This window comes from Nerophis ophidion, linkage group LG16 (genome assembly GCF_033978795.1).
Source record: "Nerophis ophidion isolate RoL-2023_Sa linkage group LG16, RoL_Noph_v1.0, whole genome shotgun sequence".
In the NCBI taxonomy this organism is placed as follows: domain Eukaryota; kingdom Metazoa; phylum Chordata; class Actinopteri; order Syngnathiformes; family Syngnathidae; genus Nerophis; species Nerophis ophidion.
The window spans coordinates 10,196,138-10,214,854 of record NC_084626.1 but is presented as its reverse complement, the minus strand read 5'-3'; the positions used below and the strand labels follow the sequence as shown (position 1 = coordinate 10,214,854).

The window sequence follows — 18,717 nt, the reverse complement described above, 5'->3', positions numbered from 1 at the left end:
ATTTTCACCATAGGTACACTTCAACTGTGAGAGACAGAATGTGATTAAAAAAAAAATCCTGGAATTCACATTTTAGGACTTTTAAATAATTTATTTGTAAATTATGGTTGGGAAATAAGTATTTAGTCAACCATTTAAAGCTCTCACTGATGGAAGGAGGATTTGGCTCAAAATCTCAAGATACATGGCCCCATTCATTCTTTCCTTAACACGGATCAATCTTCCTGTCCCCTTAGCAGAAAAACAGCCCTTAAGCATGATGTTTCCACCCCCATGCTTCACAGTAGATATGGTGTTCTTGGGATGCAACTCAGTATTCTTCTTTCTCCAAACACGACAAGTTGAGTTTATACCAAAATGGATACATGGTTGATACAGCAGAGGGTTGGGAGAATGTCATGTGGTCAGATTGAACAAAAATAGAACTTTTTGGAATAAACTCAACTGGTCGTGTTTGGAGGAAGAAGAATACTGAGTTGCATCCCAAGAACACCATAACTACTGTGAAGCATGGGGGTGGAAACATCATGCTTTGCGGCTGTATTTCTGCTAAGGGGACAGGACGATTGATCCGTGTTGAGGAAAGAATGAATGGGGCCATGTATTGTGAGATTTTGAGCCAAAACCTCATTCCATCAGTGAGAGCTTTGAATGGTTTAGCAAATTCTTTTTTTCCACCATCATTTACAAATAAATTATTTAAAATTCCTAAAATGTGAATTCCTGGATTTTTTTTTCACATTCTGTCTCTCACAGTTGAAGTGTACCTATGATGAAAATTACAGACCTCTGTCATCTTTTTAAGTGGGAGAACTTGCACAATCGGTGGCTGACTAAATACCTATTTGCCCCACTGTATCTGTAACTATGTGGTATTTTAAGACTATGTGCTATTTTTAGACCAGTGGAAAAACTTTTATCCGTCACTCACCTTTCCTGCTTAGCTGCTGTGTTGTAGCCAGACTTGTGGCGTGTCATCCATAGTGTCCTCCTCATGTGGCTAGTTCCCTTTACGTTAGCCCCTGGAAGCTTTAAACTCCGGTTGCCAGGGTAACGAAGGAGGATGGTCCTCGGATGGAGTCGGGCAATCCTTGCGTTCAGCAAGTCACTGCGCAGCGTTGCACCCGACGTGCGCCTGGCCGGGAGGAGGAGGAGCCATCTCTGCGGAGGAGCCTGTAACGGCCTCGCGCGGGTTTTGCCGCCCCCCACCCCCTGCCCCAATGTGAGACAGCGCTCCAACGTGGCAGCTGCTTCACCTCTCTGGCTTTGCTCCACCAGACCTCAGAGCACAGGCTGCAAGATGTCAGCATCTTTCTCCGGCGGAAGCGGTTCAGGGATGCCCAAATCTCCTTTTGGCAAGAGGGGCAGCCTGCAGAGCACCACCAGCCCTGGTAAGTGTTGGCACGGGAGATGGATGCGGTCAATTTAGAAAGAGTGAGGAAAAACTAAATAATTTACAATGTTCACCAGGAGAGTGAGATGGGAGGCTGTGTGAGTCTTACTAGGGGGGAAATATTGAAGAACACTCACTGTAAATGACTTTATTTAGAAAACTTGTCCACAAGCTGCAATTGCATCTTAATTAAAGCATCATTGCCACTTTATTTGTCCATTGCTGGAGATTACAACAGTACATGTGCACATTTGAACCCTTCTTTGCCATAATGGGCCTGCTCCCTCCACCCTTCTGGGTGACAGTTCATCATGCGGGTGGGTGTGTGTGCATGGCTAAGCTATATTCTTATCTCTGCATTTAGGTTGAGCGCAGTAGGCAAACATACTATCTTGTCAGCTCAGCCCTCTGATTATCTCAACGTGATGCAAGAAGTGATCACATTTTCATGTACAATGAGGTCACGTCGAAAGTTAAAGCGGCCCAATACTGTTCGCATTGTGTGTGTTTAAAATTCTCCACAATCAATCAATCAAACTTGACTTTTATAGCCCTTGATCACAATTGTCTCAAAGGGTTTCACAAACTTACAACAACATCCTCTGATTTAAACCCACAACCAGGCAAGGAACAATTAAAAAGAAGTAATCTTGAGAAGGGACCGCAGATGTACAAACCCAGTTTCCATATGAGTTGGGAAAATGTGTTAGATGTAAATATAAACGGAATACATTGATTTGCAAATCCTTTTCAAGCCATATTCAGTTGAATGCACTACAAATACAAGATATTTGATGTTCAAACTCATAAACTTTATTTTTTTTGCAAATGATAATTAACTTACAATTTCATGGCTGCAACATGTGCTAAAGTAGTTGGGAAAGGGCATGTTCACCACTGTATTACATCACCTTTTCTTTTAACAAAACTCAATAAACGTTTGGGAACTGAGGAAACTAAATGTTGAAGCTTTGAAAGTGGAATTCTTTCCCATTCTTGTTTTATGTAGAGCTTCAGTCGTTGAACAGTCCAGGGTCTCCGCTGTCGTATTTTAAGCTTCATAATGCACCACACATTTTCGATGGGAGACAGGTCTGGACAGCAGGCGGGACAGGAAAGTACCCGCACTCTTTTACTACGAAGCCACGCTGTTGTAACACGTGGCTTGGCATTATCTTGCTGAAGTAAGCAGAGGCGTCCAGGATAACTTTGCTTGGATGACAACATATGTTGCTCCAAAACCTGTATGGACCATTCAGCATTAATGGTGCCTTCACAGATGTGTAAGTTACCCATGCCTTGGGCACTAATGCACCCCCATACCATCACAGATGCTGGCTTTTGAACTTTGCGCCTATAACAATCCGGATGGTTATTTTCTTCGTTGTTCCGGGGCACACCACGTCCCCAGTTTCCAAATATAATTTGAAATGTGGACTCGTCAGACCACAGAACACTTTTCCACTTTGCATCAGTCCATCTTAGATGAGCTCAGGCCCAGTGAAGCCGCCGGCGTTTCTTGGTGTTGTTGATAAATGGCTTTCGCGTTGCATAATAGAGTTTTAACTAGCACTTACAGATGTAGCAACCGACTGTAGTTACTGACAGTGGTTTTATGAAGTGTTCCTGAGCCCATGTGGTGATATCCTTTACACACTGATGTCAGTTTTTGATGCAGTACCGCCTGAGGGATCAAAGGTCTGTAATATCATCCCTTATGTGCAGTGATTTCTCCACATTCTCTGAACCTTTTGATTATTTTACGGACCGTAGATGGTAAAATCCCTAAATTCCTTGCAATGGCTCGTTGAGAAATGTTGTTCTAAAACTGTTCGACAATTTGCTTACAAATTGGTGACCCTCACCCCATCCTTTATTGTGAAAGATTGAGCAGTTTTTGGGAAGCTGCTTTTATACCCAATCATGGCACCCACCTATTCCCAATTATCATGCACACCTGTGGGATGTTCCAAATAAGTGTTTGATGAGTATTTCTCAACTTTATCAGTATTTATTGCCACCTTTCCCAACTTCTTTGTCACATGTTGCTGGCATCAAATTCTAAAGTTAATAATGATTATTTGCACACAAAAAAAATGTTTATCAGTTTGAACATCAAATATGTTGTCTTTGCTTTGTAGCATATTCAGCTGAATATGGGTTAAAAATTATTTGCAAATCATAGTATTTCCTGTATGTTTAAATCTAACACAATTTCCCACCTCACATGGAAATAGGGTTTGTAGAACCCCCTTCTGGGGTGACCAGTTGCAATGGATGTGAAGTGGGTTCAATTATTGAATTGTTAAATTATTAGGTAATGTGGGAGTCAGTCCATCTGGAAACCAACAACAAGTCAAATGAGGATCTTATTCCGGACTCTGTTCTACATGATGTGGACTTATCTGTGTGTTTTTAAGCGAACCCTGTTTTAATTTGTATGCCGCTCCTAAGTCTCGTAAATGGTTGAGTATACAACTTCACAAGACTACTTCTGAATTATTTACGTGACAACTGTAGGAAGTCTGTGTTTGGTACATTGCTGTTTAGGGCCGTTAGTTGCGTTTTCTTGATAATTGCTGCAAGAAAGTATTTTTCGGATATTTTTCAGAAAAGGGCCGCATTACAAATATTTTTTCTTTTGGAGGATGCCAGTTTCTTCAATATTTATAAAAGTATATTCAATATGTATATATTCTTGACCCTCCGTTTGCTGATAGGCATTAACACAATTGGGCCTGTATCCATGCCGCTCTGGGTGGTGGCAGGGGGTAGGGGCGAGAGACGACCCTTAACCACGGAAACGGTAGAGTAGACGTGGTTGGAGAGAAGGCTCTGGAATCCTAACATGAGGGGAAAGATGTAAAATTACATTGTACACAACTTGGGTATTGTGGGGTAATTTATCAAGATAAACTTAATGTGGTTCCCCAATGTGATCCTATATCATTTGAAAAACCCCGACGTGAGCAGGATAGGTCTCCTTTAGCGTAAAATGTCATTTTCTCCAGCTATATTTGTCGCATCCTTCAATAGCCCAAGTGGTAAAACTATAAGAACAGAATATTAGAAAAAACAACAGTATATGAGTGTAGGGAAGTCCCGATCCAGGTTTTTGCACTTCCGATCCGATACCGATATTGTTTTTGCACTTCCGAGCCGATGCCTATACTGACTGATACTGGCCTATCCGAGCATGTATTAAAGTTTAAAGTTATTTAGCCTACTTAGTAGTCAGATTCATGTTGAAAAGGGTTTTAGTACTCTTGATAACAACTAACCAGCTGATTTACGTGAGTTTGAATAATACACAATGGTTGGTATTCAAGGATAAACACAAAATATCAAAAATTATACATGACAAACAGAAATGGCATCATTAAACAGTAAAAAATTGAACAGTATACAGTAAAGTGCAAATAATGCTGTAAACATTATTAAAAAAGCAAAACACACAAACAACCTGAGTGGGATAAAATGTCTAACTCAGCATCAATACTTGCTCTTGAACAAGTGTAAACTTAAAAAAATATATATGTATATCTACACACTCCTTTCAATTGTTTGCCCCAGTCAGGGGGGGCAAACAATTGAAGTCAAAGCATAATGGGGAGATTATTTCTGACAAAGACAAAAACTTCAAGATGCTCAGGTGTAACCCTGCTCCTGTGTTCATCAATGATGAGTGCTAAAAAGCCTCTCACTCTCAGGAGTCATTAAAATGTCTTACAACTTTGCCACCACGCTTGACTTTATTGTGGCATGTTTTGCACTCCACCTCTTCATCTTTTTCGTTTTGTAGGGTAAAGTAATCCCACACAGCTGACATTTTTACCGTAACTTCCAATTCACACGGCCGTCTTAACGGTTAGAACACAGACCCGTGGATGTGTTGAAGGTGTGCTGGAAAATGCGGAACGGAGCATAGGGAGCAGCAGAAGAGTGGAATGTATTATTTAAATCGTTGCATTGGAAAACTGGATCTGGATCGGCCTCTTCTCATGCCTTGCCGATACGCATTTTTTGGCAAATATCGGCGGCCGATCCGATCCAAATATCGGATCGGGACAACCATGTATGAGTGTGTGTTTTAGCTTGTTTAGCTTGCATTAATCCAGTGTTGTGTACTGTAAATGCAGATTTACTTTAAAGGTGCCGAACAATACTTTAGTTTAGTGGACATCTTTGCTTTTTTTTTTTTTTGGTCTATGTTTTAAAGCAACAATTCTGGTGCCTTTTTTAGTGCAATTACATACAGACAAGATGCAATATTGAAGAAACAATTGACCATCAATTGCTCATAGCTGTGCAATGAATAAGGGACTTTTTCTTCAATACAGAAATGGCTTATTTATGATCACTGCATATTTTTAAGCATTATTTTCTTTCATGCATGTGTGTTGTGTGTGTGTTAATATAACTTATTTTCTTAGTATTTATTGGCTTTGTATTCCTTTGATGGGTCCCTTTTCACATTGTATTTAAAATGTAGTTGGTTTTATTTACAATGACAATTGAAAAAAATCTGTCAATAAGGTTAGCCGCCAAAACTAGAGTTCCATGAAATTAAAACGATTTTTGTGTGGTTTAATTTGATTACAATTCCATTCAGCATCGATTCTTGATTCAACCCCTTTTGTTGTTTCAATTCGATTCTCCAATGTATTTTTTGGCATATACATTTTTTAACTTTTACAAAACAGGTAACAGCTTAAAAAAGGTCCTTGGCTGCTGATGTATAACGTATACATGCAGCAAATTTGAGCGGCGATGGCCCTAAAAGCGTCTTTTTAAAAATTGATTTTTGAATATTTAGCTAAAGTGTGAACAAAACAATGTTGAATTGTCCGGGAATAATACCAACTTTAAATCTTTTGTACCTTTACAATTGCCATTTATATAAAAATTGTACAATTTTGGTCCCAGTATTGATCCCTGGGGTACACCTTAGGATGTTTTTAGCGTTGTATATGTGTGCTCGCCTACCTTCATGTATTGTTTCTTGTTGGTAAAGTAACTTCCAATCCATCCATCTGATGCCATACCGTTCTAATTCTTTGTTATAAAATATTGTGAATAATTGTGTCAAATGCTTCAGTGAGATCCATAAACACTTCTGCTGCACTGTGGAGAGGGGCGTGTTCCACGCGTCCCCTGCAGGGTATGTGCAGGGGCCGGCCATGAACCAGCCAACAGGTGAGTGGATACCTCAGCTGGAACGAGTTATCTAATCACCTGTTCCCTTTATTAGCAGCGCTGGAGACCATGAAGCGAGACAGACGCATGAGGACGCGGGAGAGACGCACAGAGACGAACAGAGACAGCTGAAAAGCTTGAAAGACGGACAATTGTGTAAAGTAAAAGATGTATTAAATACTGTGTCAAACCTGTATCCTGAGCTGTGTGATACTGTGGTCAGAAGAAGCCGGGCAAGACGCAGGAAACCTCCACAACTGGCACCCAACTTAAGCGAACCACGACGATGTCCACCACATCACCCCTGGAGGCGCTCGGGCAAGTGCTGGCCGAGGTATCGGCAGCAAGCCGGCAACAGACGCAGCTAATCCAGCAGCTGATGGACAGATCCACGGTAGGAGGGGGAGCAGCGACATCCATGCAGCGAATGGGGGAGGCAGAAGATCCCCACACCTTCCTGGATGTCTTCGAGGCCACGGCGACCTCATGCGGATGGCCAGAGGCAGAGTGGGGAGTGAAGCTGCTGCCGCTTCTGGTGGGGGAGGCACAGCGAGCGGCGTTGGCCCTCCCGGCAGCCGCCAGGATGCAGTACGACAACTTACGCCACGCCATCCTAGATCGGGTCGGCAGCAGCTCGGAGGAGCACCGGAGGAGGTTCCGAGCGATGAAATTGGGCCAAGAAGACCGACCATTCGTCCTGGCGCAGCAAATGAGGGACGCGGCGAACAGATGGCTTCAACCAAATGGTCAAGATCCTCGAGTGGTTGAAAGAATCCTCCTGGAGCACTTTGTCGACGCCCTTCCGCCCAGGACCGTAGCATGGGTGAGATACCACCGTCCAACGGAGGTAAAAACAACAGTGGCACTGGCTGAGGAGCACCTAGCGTTCCAGAGGGACAACACACCGAAGGCAGCGGAAAGGCCCATCCCAGCTCCACGCCGACGACTCCCACCACCAGACCGACGGGCACTGGAGTGGCGCCCTCACCTGGCCATCCGGTGGGCGGTCGGGGCCCTCCGCTACTACCTGCTGGGACGGGCCTTCAGTCTCTGCTCAGATCGCAAACCTCTCCAGTGGCTCCACCGTATGAAGGACGCCAATGCGCGGATCACCCGGTGGTATCTCGCATTACAACCCTACAACTTCCGGGTGGTCCACAGGCCGAGACCGCAGATGGCCGTGGCCGACTTTCTCTCTCGCCCAGCTATTGGGGGGGGAGTGGGCGCGGCCGGACGGGTGCCCGGCCTGTGTCTGGCGGTGGAGGCATGTGGAGAGGGGCGTGTTCCACGCGTCCCCTGCGGGCGGGGTATGTGCAGGGGCCGGCCATGAAGCAGCCAACAGGTGAGTGGATACCTCAGCTGGAACGAGTTATCTAATCACCTGTTCCCTTTATTAGCAGCACTAGAGACCATGAAGCGAGACAGACGCAGGAGGACGCGGGAGAGACGCACAGAGACGAACAGAGACAGCTGAAAAGCTTGAAAGACGGACAATTGTGTAAAGTAAAAGATGTATTAAATACTGTGTCAAACCTGTATCCTGAGTTGTGTGATACTGTGGTCAGAAGAAGCCGGGCGAGACGCAGGAAACCTCCACATGCACATATTTTAATATCCATTGCATTGTTAAGTTACTTTATTTAAAACTTCAATAGCTAACTAAATTTTTTTATGCTAGTTTTACACTCTAGGTCTAAGCGCGCATTTTTTTTTATTTAGTACTTCATAATGTGTTCCCGATACCAATGTTTTGGCACAGGTACCCAAATGTATTTTGATACTTTTTAAAATAAAAAGGACCACAAAAAATGTCATCATTGGCTTTAATTTAACAGAAAATGATATGAAACATTAAACATATGTTTCTCATTGCAATCAAAGAACAAATTTGGCAATAAATAGCATAGTAAACATACTGAGCAATTTCTCTTTTAGTAGTGAAAAAACTGCTAAATAAAAGTTTATTAATAACAATAGTAATTAATAATTGTGATGTATTGGCAGGGGTCGCCAACCAAGGGATCTGTGGGACCCTAGTGGTCTATTGCGTAAATATTATATCAAAATAAAAAGTATTAATATGTGATACCCCAAACCGGAGAATGACCAACTAACTCGCCATTATGCAAACATTTTAACCCCTGAAAGATGCCCACAAGCCTCTGTCTCTCTCTTATGACTCTCTCATTAAGCGAGTCTTGACACCGCGACCACACACCCCCTCCCACCCCTGAGCGCTGCCGCATACATACCACACCCGCTCATATCGCAAACACACAATGCATGAAGTGCTCAAAAATCATCGAGCTGCAACAATACAACAAGGCTGATTTTTGCAATGTATCGGTCATTTTCAAAATCAATCAACTCTTCCCTCAACCACGAGTCCACGACCATCATCGCTCACCTGCAACGGGAAGCCAACAAGCCAAATTCTAGAGTTTGTGAACATTGCTCCAAAGTACAGATTTTATGTTGTTTTTTGTGAATATAAAACTAAACATTGACAAGTGCTAAGGCAGTAATATATGATAAAACAGGGCAGAAGCTAAAGAAGAACTTCCTGTTTAGCTCCTCTTTTATCAAACAAGATAAACCCGCCAGGTGAACAGCTGATTTTACTACTTCTGGTGCTGACATAAGACAACCATGTGACTCGCGTCCCATATGTGGCCATAGGATGAACAAAAATACTACGGTACTAGGACTATAGTGGCTATAAACAGTTAGCTTTTCCAGGAAGTAAAACCTAGTTGACGCAGGGGTAGCTCTTGCTTTGGTTTTTGGCTGAGACCAGAGATCTTGGGCTCGAAAAAGTGGGTGACCACTGATGTAAAGATTATAGTATCCACTAGATATAGCTCTTGTACTTGGTATGGTTACAGTCAATATTTGTACAGAAACACTCATTTGTTTACATTCAGAAGTGCTAGCAGCCTGTTAGTGGCAGAGGTGGGTAGAGTAGCCAGAAATTGTACTCAACTAAGAGTACTGTTACTTTAGGGATTTATTACTCAAGTAAAAGTAGGGAGTAGTCACCCAAATATTTACTTGAGTAAAAGTAAAAAGTATGTTGTGAAAAAACTGCTCAAGTACTGAGTAACTGATGAGTAACCTGTTGGATTACGGCAACAAATAATGCACAAAACATAAATATAGCAATGAGCAAATTCAGAGCCAGGAATATCTCTTAAACAACTAAAACAATAATATATATTAAATAATAATACATTACAATAAAAAAAAAAGACAAATTGAGCCACAATAACTTAACAGCACCATAGGCTCAGTAGGCATTGATTGATTGATTGATTGATTGAAACTTGTATTAGTAGATTGCACAGTACAGTGCATATTCCCTACAATTGACAACTAAATGTTAACACCCCAATAAGTTTTTCAACGTTAATCAATTACTTAATAAATGACCAAGTCGAGGCTATCTACCTCATATATACATATACATACACACACATATCATATATATATATATATATATATATATATATATATATATATATATATATATATATATATATATATATATATATATATATATATATATATATACACACACATACATTTATATATAAGGTATATAATTTATATTTATTTATTTTTGCCGTTTTTGTTCACATGTTAGAGGTGTTTTAACTAATATACATGCAGGTTTAACATATAGATTCATATCTTTCACGAAGACAAGAATATAAGTTGGTGTATTACCTGATTCTGATGACTTGCATTGATTGGAATTAGACAGTATAGTGCTGATAACATCCACGTTTTCAAATGGAGGAGAAAAAAAGTTCCTCCTTTCGGTCTAATACCACATGAGAGTCGTTGGTTTTTGGTATCTTATTTGTCCAGCTTTCATATTCGTTTTTATACACTGTACACAAAATACATTGGCGGCAAACTCCGTAGCTTGCTAACTTGTTTGCGCTGGCTTTCGGAGACTCTTATTTTGTTAGCGCAGGCGCGATGGAGCGGCACTTTTATTGTGAAGACAGGAACTGTGCGATCAGTCTCCAGGCTTTTGACGGGAAGTACGGTTGAAATAAAAAGTGTCATTTTTCCTTTACAATTTTGATTGACTGATTGAAACTTTTATTAGTAGATTGCACAGTACAGTACATATTCCGTACAATTGACCACTAAATGGTAACACCCCAATAAGTTTTTCAACTTGTTTAAGTCGGGTTCCACGTGTGACAGTCACGTGACCGCCTGGCTCTGTTTGATTGGTCCAACGTCACCAATGACTGCATGTGATTGGTGAAAAGCAGGCATGCGTAGATCCTACTTTGAAGGTCTGTGACAAACCAAAAAAAAACATTAACAGATCGATAAAAAACAGTAGCGAGTAGTGAGCAAAATGTAGATAAATGGAGCGGAGTAAAAGTAGCGTTTCTTCTCTATAAATATACTCAAGTAAAAGTAAAAGTATGTTGCATAAAAACTACTCCTAAAAGTACAATTTATCCTAAAAGTTACTCAAGTAGTTGTAACGGAATAAATGTAGCGTTTACTACCCATCTCTGGTTAGTGGTGAGCTATTCTATTCTCCTACGGTGTTTAGTAAAACATGTTTTGCTATTACCCATCCTGCAGAGATATTTGTAAGAGCAGTAGTTTATTTGACACAGTCGGGGGACATCAGCCGCTAACTAGCTATCTTTTAAAACAGCGGTGCTTCACTGTTTATAGCTTCACCTTTATCGTTAGTTTTAAAGGCAAAATAGGTCCATTCTCCCTCTTCTGTAATTGTAATTTAACACATTTGTATGCATGTACAACACTTAAGACCTTCAGTATATCAGTATGTGGAATTAAATTATGGAACGGATTAACCAAAGAAATCGAACAATGTGCTAATGTGATCCACTTCAAAAAAACTCTTCAAACTTTAAGTGTTTACAAAGTACAACGAAGAACAACCATGATGAACATACTGAATTCATTCCATCCATCCATTCATTTTCTAGATAATCCTATTTATCTCACCATATGAAATATAACTTACTTCACTAATTATTATTCATTTATTGTTATTGTTATTACCGTAGTTATGGAGTATATTGGGAATAAATTGAGAACAGGAAGTGAACAAAAGTTTTTGCAACAGCCATGTAAAGGAAAGGGGGTAGGATTATATAAGATTTGCTTCTTCCTACTCCTTTTTGGACATGTTGAAAAGAAAAACTGGAAACTGCGATGAATCATATTGTATGCATGCATGTTCGAAATGAACACAATCTCAAACTCTGTCTCTACTCTGTTTCTGCTTGTAAGTGCTCTGTGTGTGTTGACAAACATGCATCTCGGTTCATACTACCAACAATGGCATCACGGCATGTCCATGAAAAAAAAGGACCAGTATTTGTCAAAAGCAGTATCATGGCTTTTACAATTCATCACTACCGCTGTACTTTATTAGTACCGGTAAACTGTACAACCCTAGTGCTTCACTTTTTAAAAATTTAAACTATATATTCAAACTACTACTGCTCTCTGTTTACTACTACTTGTACTACTAAACTACTTACTCTAAGTGACTGTAGTACTGTACTGACATGTAAACCACTAGATTCCTGCACAAAACGTCAAAAGCGATAACATGGAAGTGACTGTATAACAGATAAATAAAAACAAAACACAATTTTTTTTCCTAATAGTTTTGAATCCCATACTAATATAGGTTAAATGCCATGTTGCAATGGATTGTGCAAAACCACACTGGTCCTCTTCACTTGCATAGAATAATAGAAGTATTTGACCATTACAAGGTATGTGCATATAGATCCGATAGTGTGTGATGGTAAGAGTTAATAGGATAATTGTAGCTCTGGTGTGGATTGACTAACCCCTGAATCCCATGACTAAACCAGCAATCTGTCTTTGAAGTAATACATTGTTAATATTGATTTTATCATGCAGCCCAAAGTACATCACTAGCACGCAATGGCCAAAGCGCAATGTTGCTGCAGTCAAACATATAACAAATTTGCTGAGGAAGCCCATCTTTGCTGCAGTAATAAATAACTTAGAGGTCTCTGCAGCCTTTTTTCAGCTCTCAATTAGCCGCTCGGATGAACCGTCAGATTAACCACATGGACCCACCAGGAGTCCTTCTCTCTGACCCCATAGGTCCTATACTTTTTATGGCTGTTACTTGGAGGGCTTGTGTTTGAGCCAAGAGCTGACAATATTTAATTGACTAGAAAACTATTCAGCATGTCCAACTCAAGTCAACCTCTGCATTTGAGTCACTATCGTTATCTATTGATTTTCTGATGGAAACGTGACTCTCTCACCCTGGAGCCTTTCTGCATCCCATGAAGCAGAATATGTAACATAGTAGCAGCCCGATACATTACGTCGTAATATATAGACGCTGTTAAAACGTCTGCCACAGAGGTGGAGGGAATTCTATCTTCTGTATGAATTACAGCTTTGCGTAGCTTTGTAATCTGCTGAGATGCTCCCTTTAGCGTTCACACAACAATAGAGCACACAAGAGCAATACAGACTCTTACTAAGGCAGAAAAATACACATGTCCTTCTGACAGGCAGCACGGTGGAACAGGGGTTGGTTTGTGTGCCTCTTTGGTTCGGTCCGTGTGGAGTTTGCATGTTCTCCCCGTGACTGCACGGGTCCTCCGGGTACTCCGGTTTCCTCCCACCTCAAAAGACATGCACCTGGAGATAGATTGATTGGCAGCACTAAATTGGCCATAGTGTGTCAATGTGAGTGTGAATCTGTGTTGGTCCTGTGATGAGGTGGTGACTTGTCCAGGGTGTATCCCGCCTTCCACGCGAATGTAGCTGAGAGGCTCCAGCACTCCAGTCCCGTATGTGGCAGTAATGTGCTTTACAATGAATGCACTCCTTTGCAGGAACTTCTGTTGCATCTGGTCAGAAGTAGGTAGAGTAGCCAAAAAATCGTCACGAGGGGCGCGCATAGTGATGCACGTGTTGCATCCCAAGATGTAAATGGACCAGACGGGACAGGAATAGCAGGTAAGAGCTTGGTGTAATATACAAAAATAAAATAACACTGGTACAAAAACAGGCAAAAGAAAAACGCGTGCCGACGCACAGGAAGCTAAGCTAAAACTTAGCCCGGAAATCAGAGTCCAAAAATGATGTGCCGAACGCACGGGAAGCTAAGCTAAAACTCAGCACAAAACAAGACATAGGAAGACACCTCGTGAAAGTTGCTTACCGCAAACAAAGGATCAAGACTGAACAAAGCGAGAAGGCAGGCTTAAATACTGGCAGCAATCAGAAATCAGGTGTGCGTCAAAATCAAGTGGCAGGTGGAAGAAATATGAAACCATGGTAACGGAACAAACAAGGAAGAGCAAACCTAGGGATCGGAAGAGTCCAAAATCAAACAGAAAACACAAAAGGACTCAAAAACCAAAATAACATATGATCCGGGCGGCGGATCATAATACATATGTTGTTAATTTAAGTGTAATTTGACTCAAGTAAAAGTAAAAAGTATCATCAAAATAAATACTTGACTAAGAGTAAGTATTCAGTGAAGAAACAACTCAAGCACTGAATTACTAGAGCAACTTTTTGATTTACGGCGTGGCACGGTTGGGAGAGTGGCTGTGCCAGCAACCTAAGGTTTCCTGGTTCAATCCCCACCATCTACCAACCGAGGCACGTCCGTTGTGTCCATGAGCAAGACACTTCACCCTTGCTCCTGATGGATCATGGTTAGCGCCTTGCATGGCAGCTCCCGCCATCAGTGTGTGAATGAATGGATGAATGTGGAAATAGTGTCAAAGCCCTTTGAGTACCTTGAAGGTAGAAAAGCGCTATACAAGTATAAGCCATTTTATTTAGTAGCTTTTTTTTTTTATCGTACTTGCTAGGAGTGTGGGAAAAAACGATTCGAATACAAATCGAATCTAATACGTTGTGCGATTCAGAATTGATTCTCATTTTTAAAAAATCTATTTTTATTTTTTATTATTATTTTATTTGTTTTATCAATCCAACAAACCACTACACAGCAATACCATAACAATGCAATCCAATTCCAAAACCAAACCTGACCCAGCAACACTCAGAACTGCAATAAACAGAGCAATTGAGAGAAGACACAAACACGACACAGAACAAACCAAAAGTAGTGAAACAAAAATGAATATTATCAACAACAGTATCAATATTAGTTATAATTTCAGCATAGCAGTAAGTAAAAATCCCTTATTGACTTTATCATTAGACATTTATAAAAATAAAAAAACGTGTCACAGTGGCTTACACTTGCATCGCATCTCATAGGCTTGACAACACACTGTGTCCAATATTTTCACAGAAATAAAATAAGTCATATTTTTGGTTCTTTTAATAGTTAAAACAAATTTACATTATTGCAATCAGTTGATAAAACATTGTCCTTTACAATTAAAAAAGCTTTTTTTAAAGAAATTTACTAATCTGCTTGCATGTCAGCAGACTGGGGTAGATTCTGCTGAAATCCTATGTATTGAATGAATACAGAATCGTTTTGAATCGGAAAAATATCGTTTTTGAATCGAGAATCGAATCGAATCGAATCGAAAAAATCGATATATTATCGAATCGTGACCCCAAGAATCGATATTGAATTGAATCGTGGGACACCCAAAGATTCACAGCCCTAGTACTTGCATACCTGACATCCACTGTAATGACATCAAGTACAAGAGCGTATCTAGTCGATACTACAAACCCCATTTCCATAAGTGTTGGGAAATTGTGCTAGTGAAGTGAATTATATTTTAATAGCGCTTTTTCTCTAGTGACTCAAAGAGCTTTACATAGTGAAACCCAATATCTAATTTTTACATTCAAACCGGTGTGGGTGGCACTGGGAGCAGGTGGGTAAAGTGTCTTGCCCAAGGACACAACGGCAGTGACTAGGATGGCAGAAGCGGGATCCAACCTGCAACCCTCAAATTGCTGGCACGGCCGCTCTACCAACCGAGCTATACCGTTAGATGTAAATACAAACGTAATACAATGATTTGCAAATCATTTTCAACCCATATTCAGTTGAATATGTTACAAAGACACCATATTTGATGTTAAAACTGAAAAACATTTTTGGCAAATAATCATTAACTTTAGAATTTGATGCCAGCAACACGTGACAAAAAAGTTGAGAAAGGTGGAAATAAATCCTGCTAAAGTTGAGGAATGCTCATCAAACACTTATTTGGAACATCCCACAGGTGTGCAGGCTAATTGGGAACAGGTGGGTGCCATGATTGAGTATAAAAACAGCTTCCCAAGAAATGCTCAGTCTTTCACAAGTAAGGATGGGGCGAGGTGCACTTCTTTGTCCAAAACTGCGTGAGCAAATACTCAAATAGTTTAAGAACAACGTTTCTGAAAGTGCAGTTGCAAGAAATTTAGGGATTTCATCATCTACGGTCCATAATATCATCAAAAGGTTCAGAGAATCTGGAGAAATCACTCCACGTAAGCGGCATGGCCGGTAACTAACATTGAATGACCGTGACCTTCAATCCCTCAGACGGCACTGTATAAAAAAACTATATCAATCTCTAAAGGATATCACCACATGGGCTCAGGAAGACTTCAGAAAATCACTGTCACTAAATACAGTTCGTCGCTACATCTGTAAGTGCAAGTTAAAGCTCTACTATGCAAAGCGAAAGCCATTTATCAACAACATCCAGAAACGCCGCCGGCTTCTCTGGGCCCGAGATCTCTAAGATGGACTGATGCAAAGCGGGAAAGTGCTCTGTGGTCTGACGAGTCCACATTTCTAATTGTTTTTGGAAATATTCAACATTGTGTCATCCGGACCAAAGGGGAAGCAAACCATCCAGACTGTTATCGATGCAAAGTTCAAAAGCGACCATCTGTAATGGTATGGGGTTGCATTAGTGGCCAAGCCATGGGTAACTTACACATTTCTGAAGGCACCATTAATGCTGAAAGGTACATACAGGTTTTGGAACAACATGCTGCCGTCTAAGCGCCGTCTTTTTCATGGACGCCCCTGCTTATTTCAGCAAGACAATGCTAAGCCACATTCAGCATGTGTTACAACAGCGTGGCTTCGTAAAAAAAAAAGTGCGGGTATTTTCCTGGCCTGCCTGCAGTCCAGACATGTCTCCCATCGAAAATGTGTGGAGCATTATGAAGCGTAAAATACGACAGCGGAGACCCGGACTGTTGAACGACTGAAGCGCGACATAAAACAAGAATAGGAAATAATTCCACTTTCAAAGCTTCAACAATTAGTTTCCTCGGTTCCCAAATGTTTATTGAGTGTTGTTTAAAGAAAAGGTGATGTAACACACTGGTGAACATGCCCTTTCCCAACTATTTTGGCACGTGTTGCAGCCATGAAATTCAAAGTTAATTATTATTTGCGCAAAAAAAATTAAGTTTATGATTTTGAACATCAAATATCTTGTCTTTGATGTGCATTCAACTGAATATGGTTTGAAAAGGATTTGCAAATCATTGTATTCCGTTTATATTTACATCCAACACAATTTCCAAACTCATTTGGAAACGGGGTTTGTACTATGATTACATCGACATTTTTACAGTCACTAAATATTTCCTTTTTTTATAACTCATATTATGTTTATAAACTCAGTAAATATGTCCCTTGACACATGAGAACTTTGAATATGACCATTGTAAGTACCAGTACTTGGAATTGTATGGACACCTAAATTTGTGGTATAATCCAAAACTAATTTTAAGTATCCAAACAACAGAAGAATAAGTTATTATTACATTTTAACAGAAGTGTAGATATAACATGTTAAAACGGGGGGAAAAAAACAGATTTTAACAGTAAATGATTAAGTGGATTAACAATCCGTGTTTACAGCTTGTCCCTCATATTTTTGACAAAATAATAGAAGGAGAAATACCGTATTTCCTTTAATTGCTGCCGGGGCGCTAATTAATTTAAAACCTCTTCTCACTCCTGCGCTTACCAAAGGCATGCGGTAAAAGTAAGCATGCGCTAATTATTTTAAAACCTCTTCTCACTCCGGCACTTACCAAAGGCATGCAGTAAATATTTGAGTGTGATGTAAGCTTGGACCTTGAATCCTACTGAATAGTTCTTAATCTTCTTCTCTTTATGCGTTTTCAAATTACCGGTATTGAATTCAGCCTTCTCCAATTTGAAAATGATGACAGGGGAAGTGTCACTCGTGACGTCACGAGTTTGACCAGGCGGTAATACTAAGCATACGCTAATTATTTTGGGAAGCAAGTTTGACTCGGCAGTAATTCAAAGCAGGCGCATACTATATGCCCTGCGGGAATTCAAGGAAATACGGTATTACTGCATACGTCAGTTGACAAATAGGGCAGCACGGTGGAAGAGAGGGGTTAGTGCATCTGCCTCACAATACAAAGGTCCTGAGTTGTCCTGGGTTCTATCCCGGGCTCGGGATCTTTCTTTGCATGTTCTCCCCGTGACTGCGTGGGTTCCCTCCGGGTACTCCGGCTTCCTCCCATTTCCAAAAACATGCACCTGGGGATAGGTTGATTGGCGACACCAAATTGTCCCTAGTGTGTGAATGTGAGTGTGAATGTTGTCCGTCTATCTGTGTTGGCCCTGCGATGAGATGGCGACTTGTCCAGGGTGTACAGCGCCTTCCGCACGATTGTAGCTGAGATAGGCACCAGCGCCCCCCGCGACCCCAAAGGGAATAAGCGGTAGAAAATGGATAGATGGATGTTTGCTTACCCACTACTAAAAAAAGTTGTCTAGTATGTTCACTATTTTATTGAAGGACAAAATTGTTCTTCAATTGGAATAAGAAACATATCTTTAATGTACTGTAAGATTTTTTGTTAATTTTTTGTGGTCCCCTTTATTTAGAAAAGTATCGAAACACATTTTGGTACCGGTACCAAAATATTGGTATTGGGACAACCCTCATATGTATATTGTATATATGTATATATACATGTAAATATACATATATGCAATATACATATGTATATATGTGTATGTATATGTATATATGTATATTAATGTATGTATATATGTGTGTATATATATATATATGTATATATATATGTATATACTGTATATATATGTATGTGTTGGATCC

At 40.4% G+C, this 18,717-nt stretch overlaps 1 protein-coding gene across 3 annotated transcripts in view; it reads left to right on the top strand.

Moving 5' to 3' along the window:
• The window catches only part of ampd2a (adenosine monophosphate deaminase 2a), an 86,169-nt gene that overhangs the window by 8,837 nt on the left and 58,615 nt on the right, over positions 1 to 18,717 (top strand). Inside the window, exon 1 of one of the 3 annotated variants that reach the window (XM_061922727.1) lies at positions 1,227 to 1,391. The exons of 1 other annotated variant lie outside the window; for it this stretch is intronic. In XM_061922727.1, coding sequence (XP_061778711.1) covers positions 1,301 to 1,391 — 91 coding nt within the window. In that variant the 5' untranslated portion in view covers positions 1,227 to 1,300. Of the gene's footprint in view, positions 1 to 1,226; positions 1,392 to 18,717 lie in introns of those variants that run through there. One more of the 3 variants, XM_061922726.1, reaches the window with a different exon arrangement.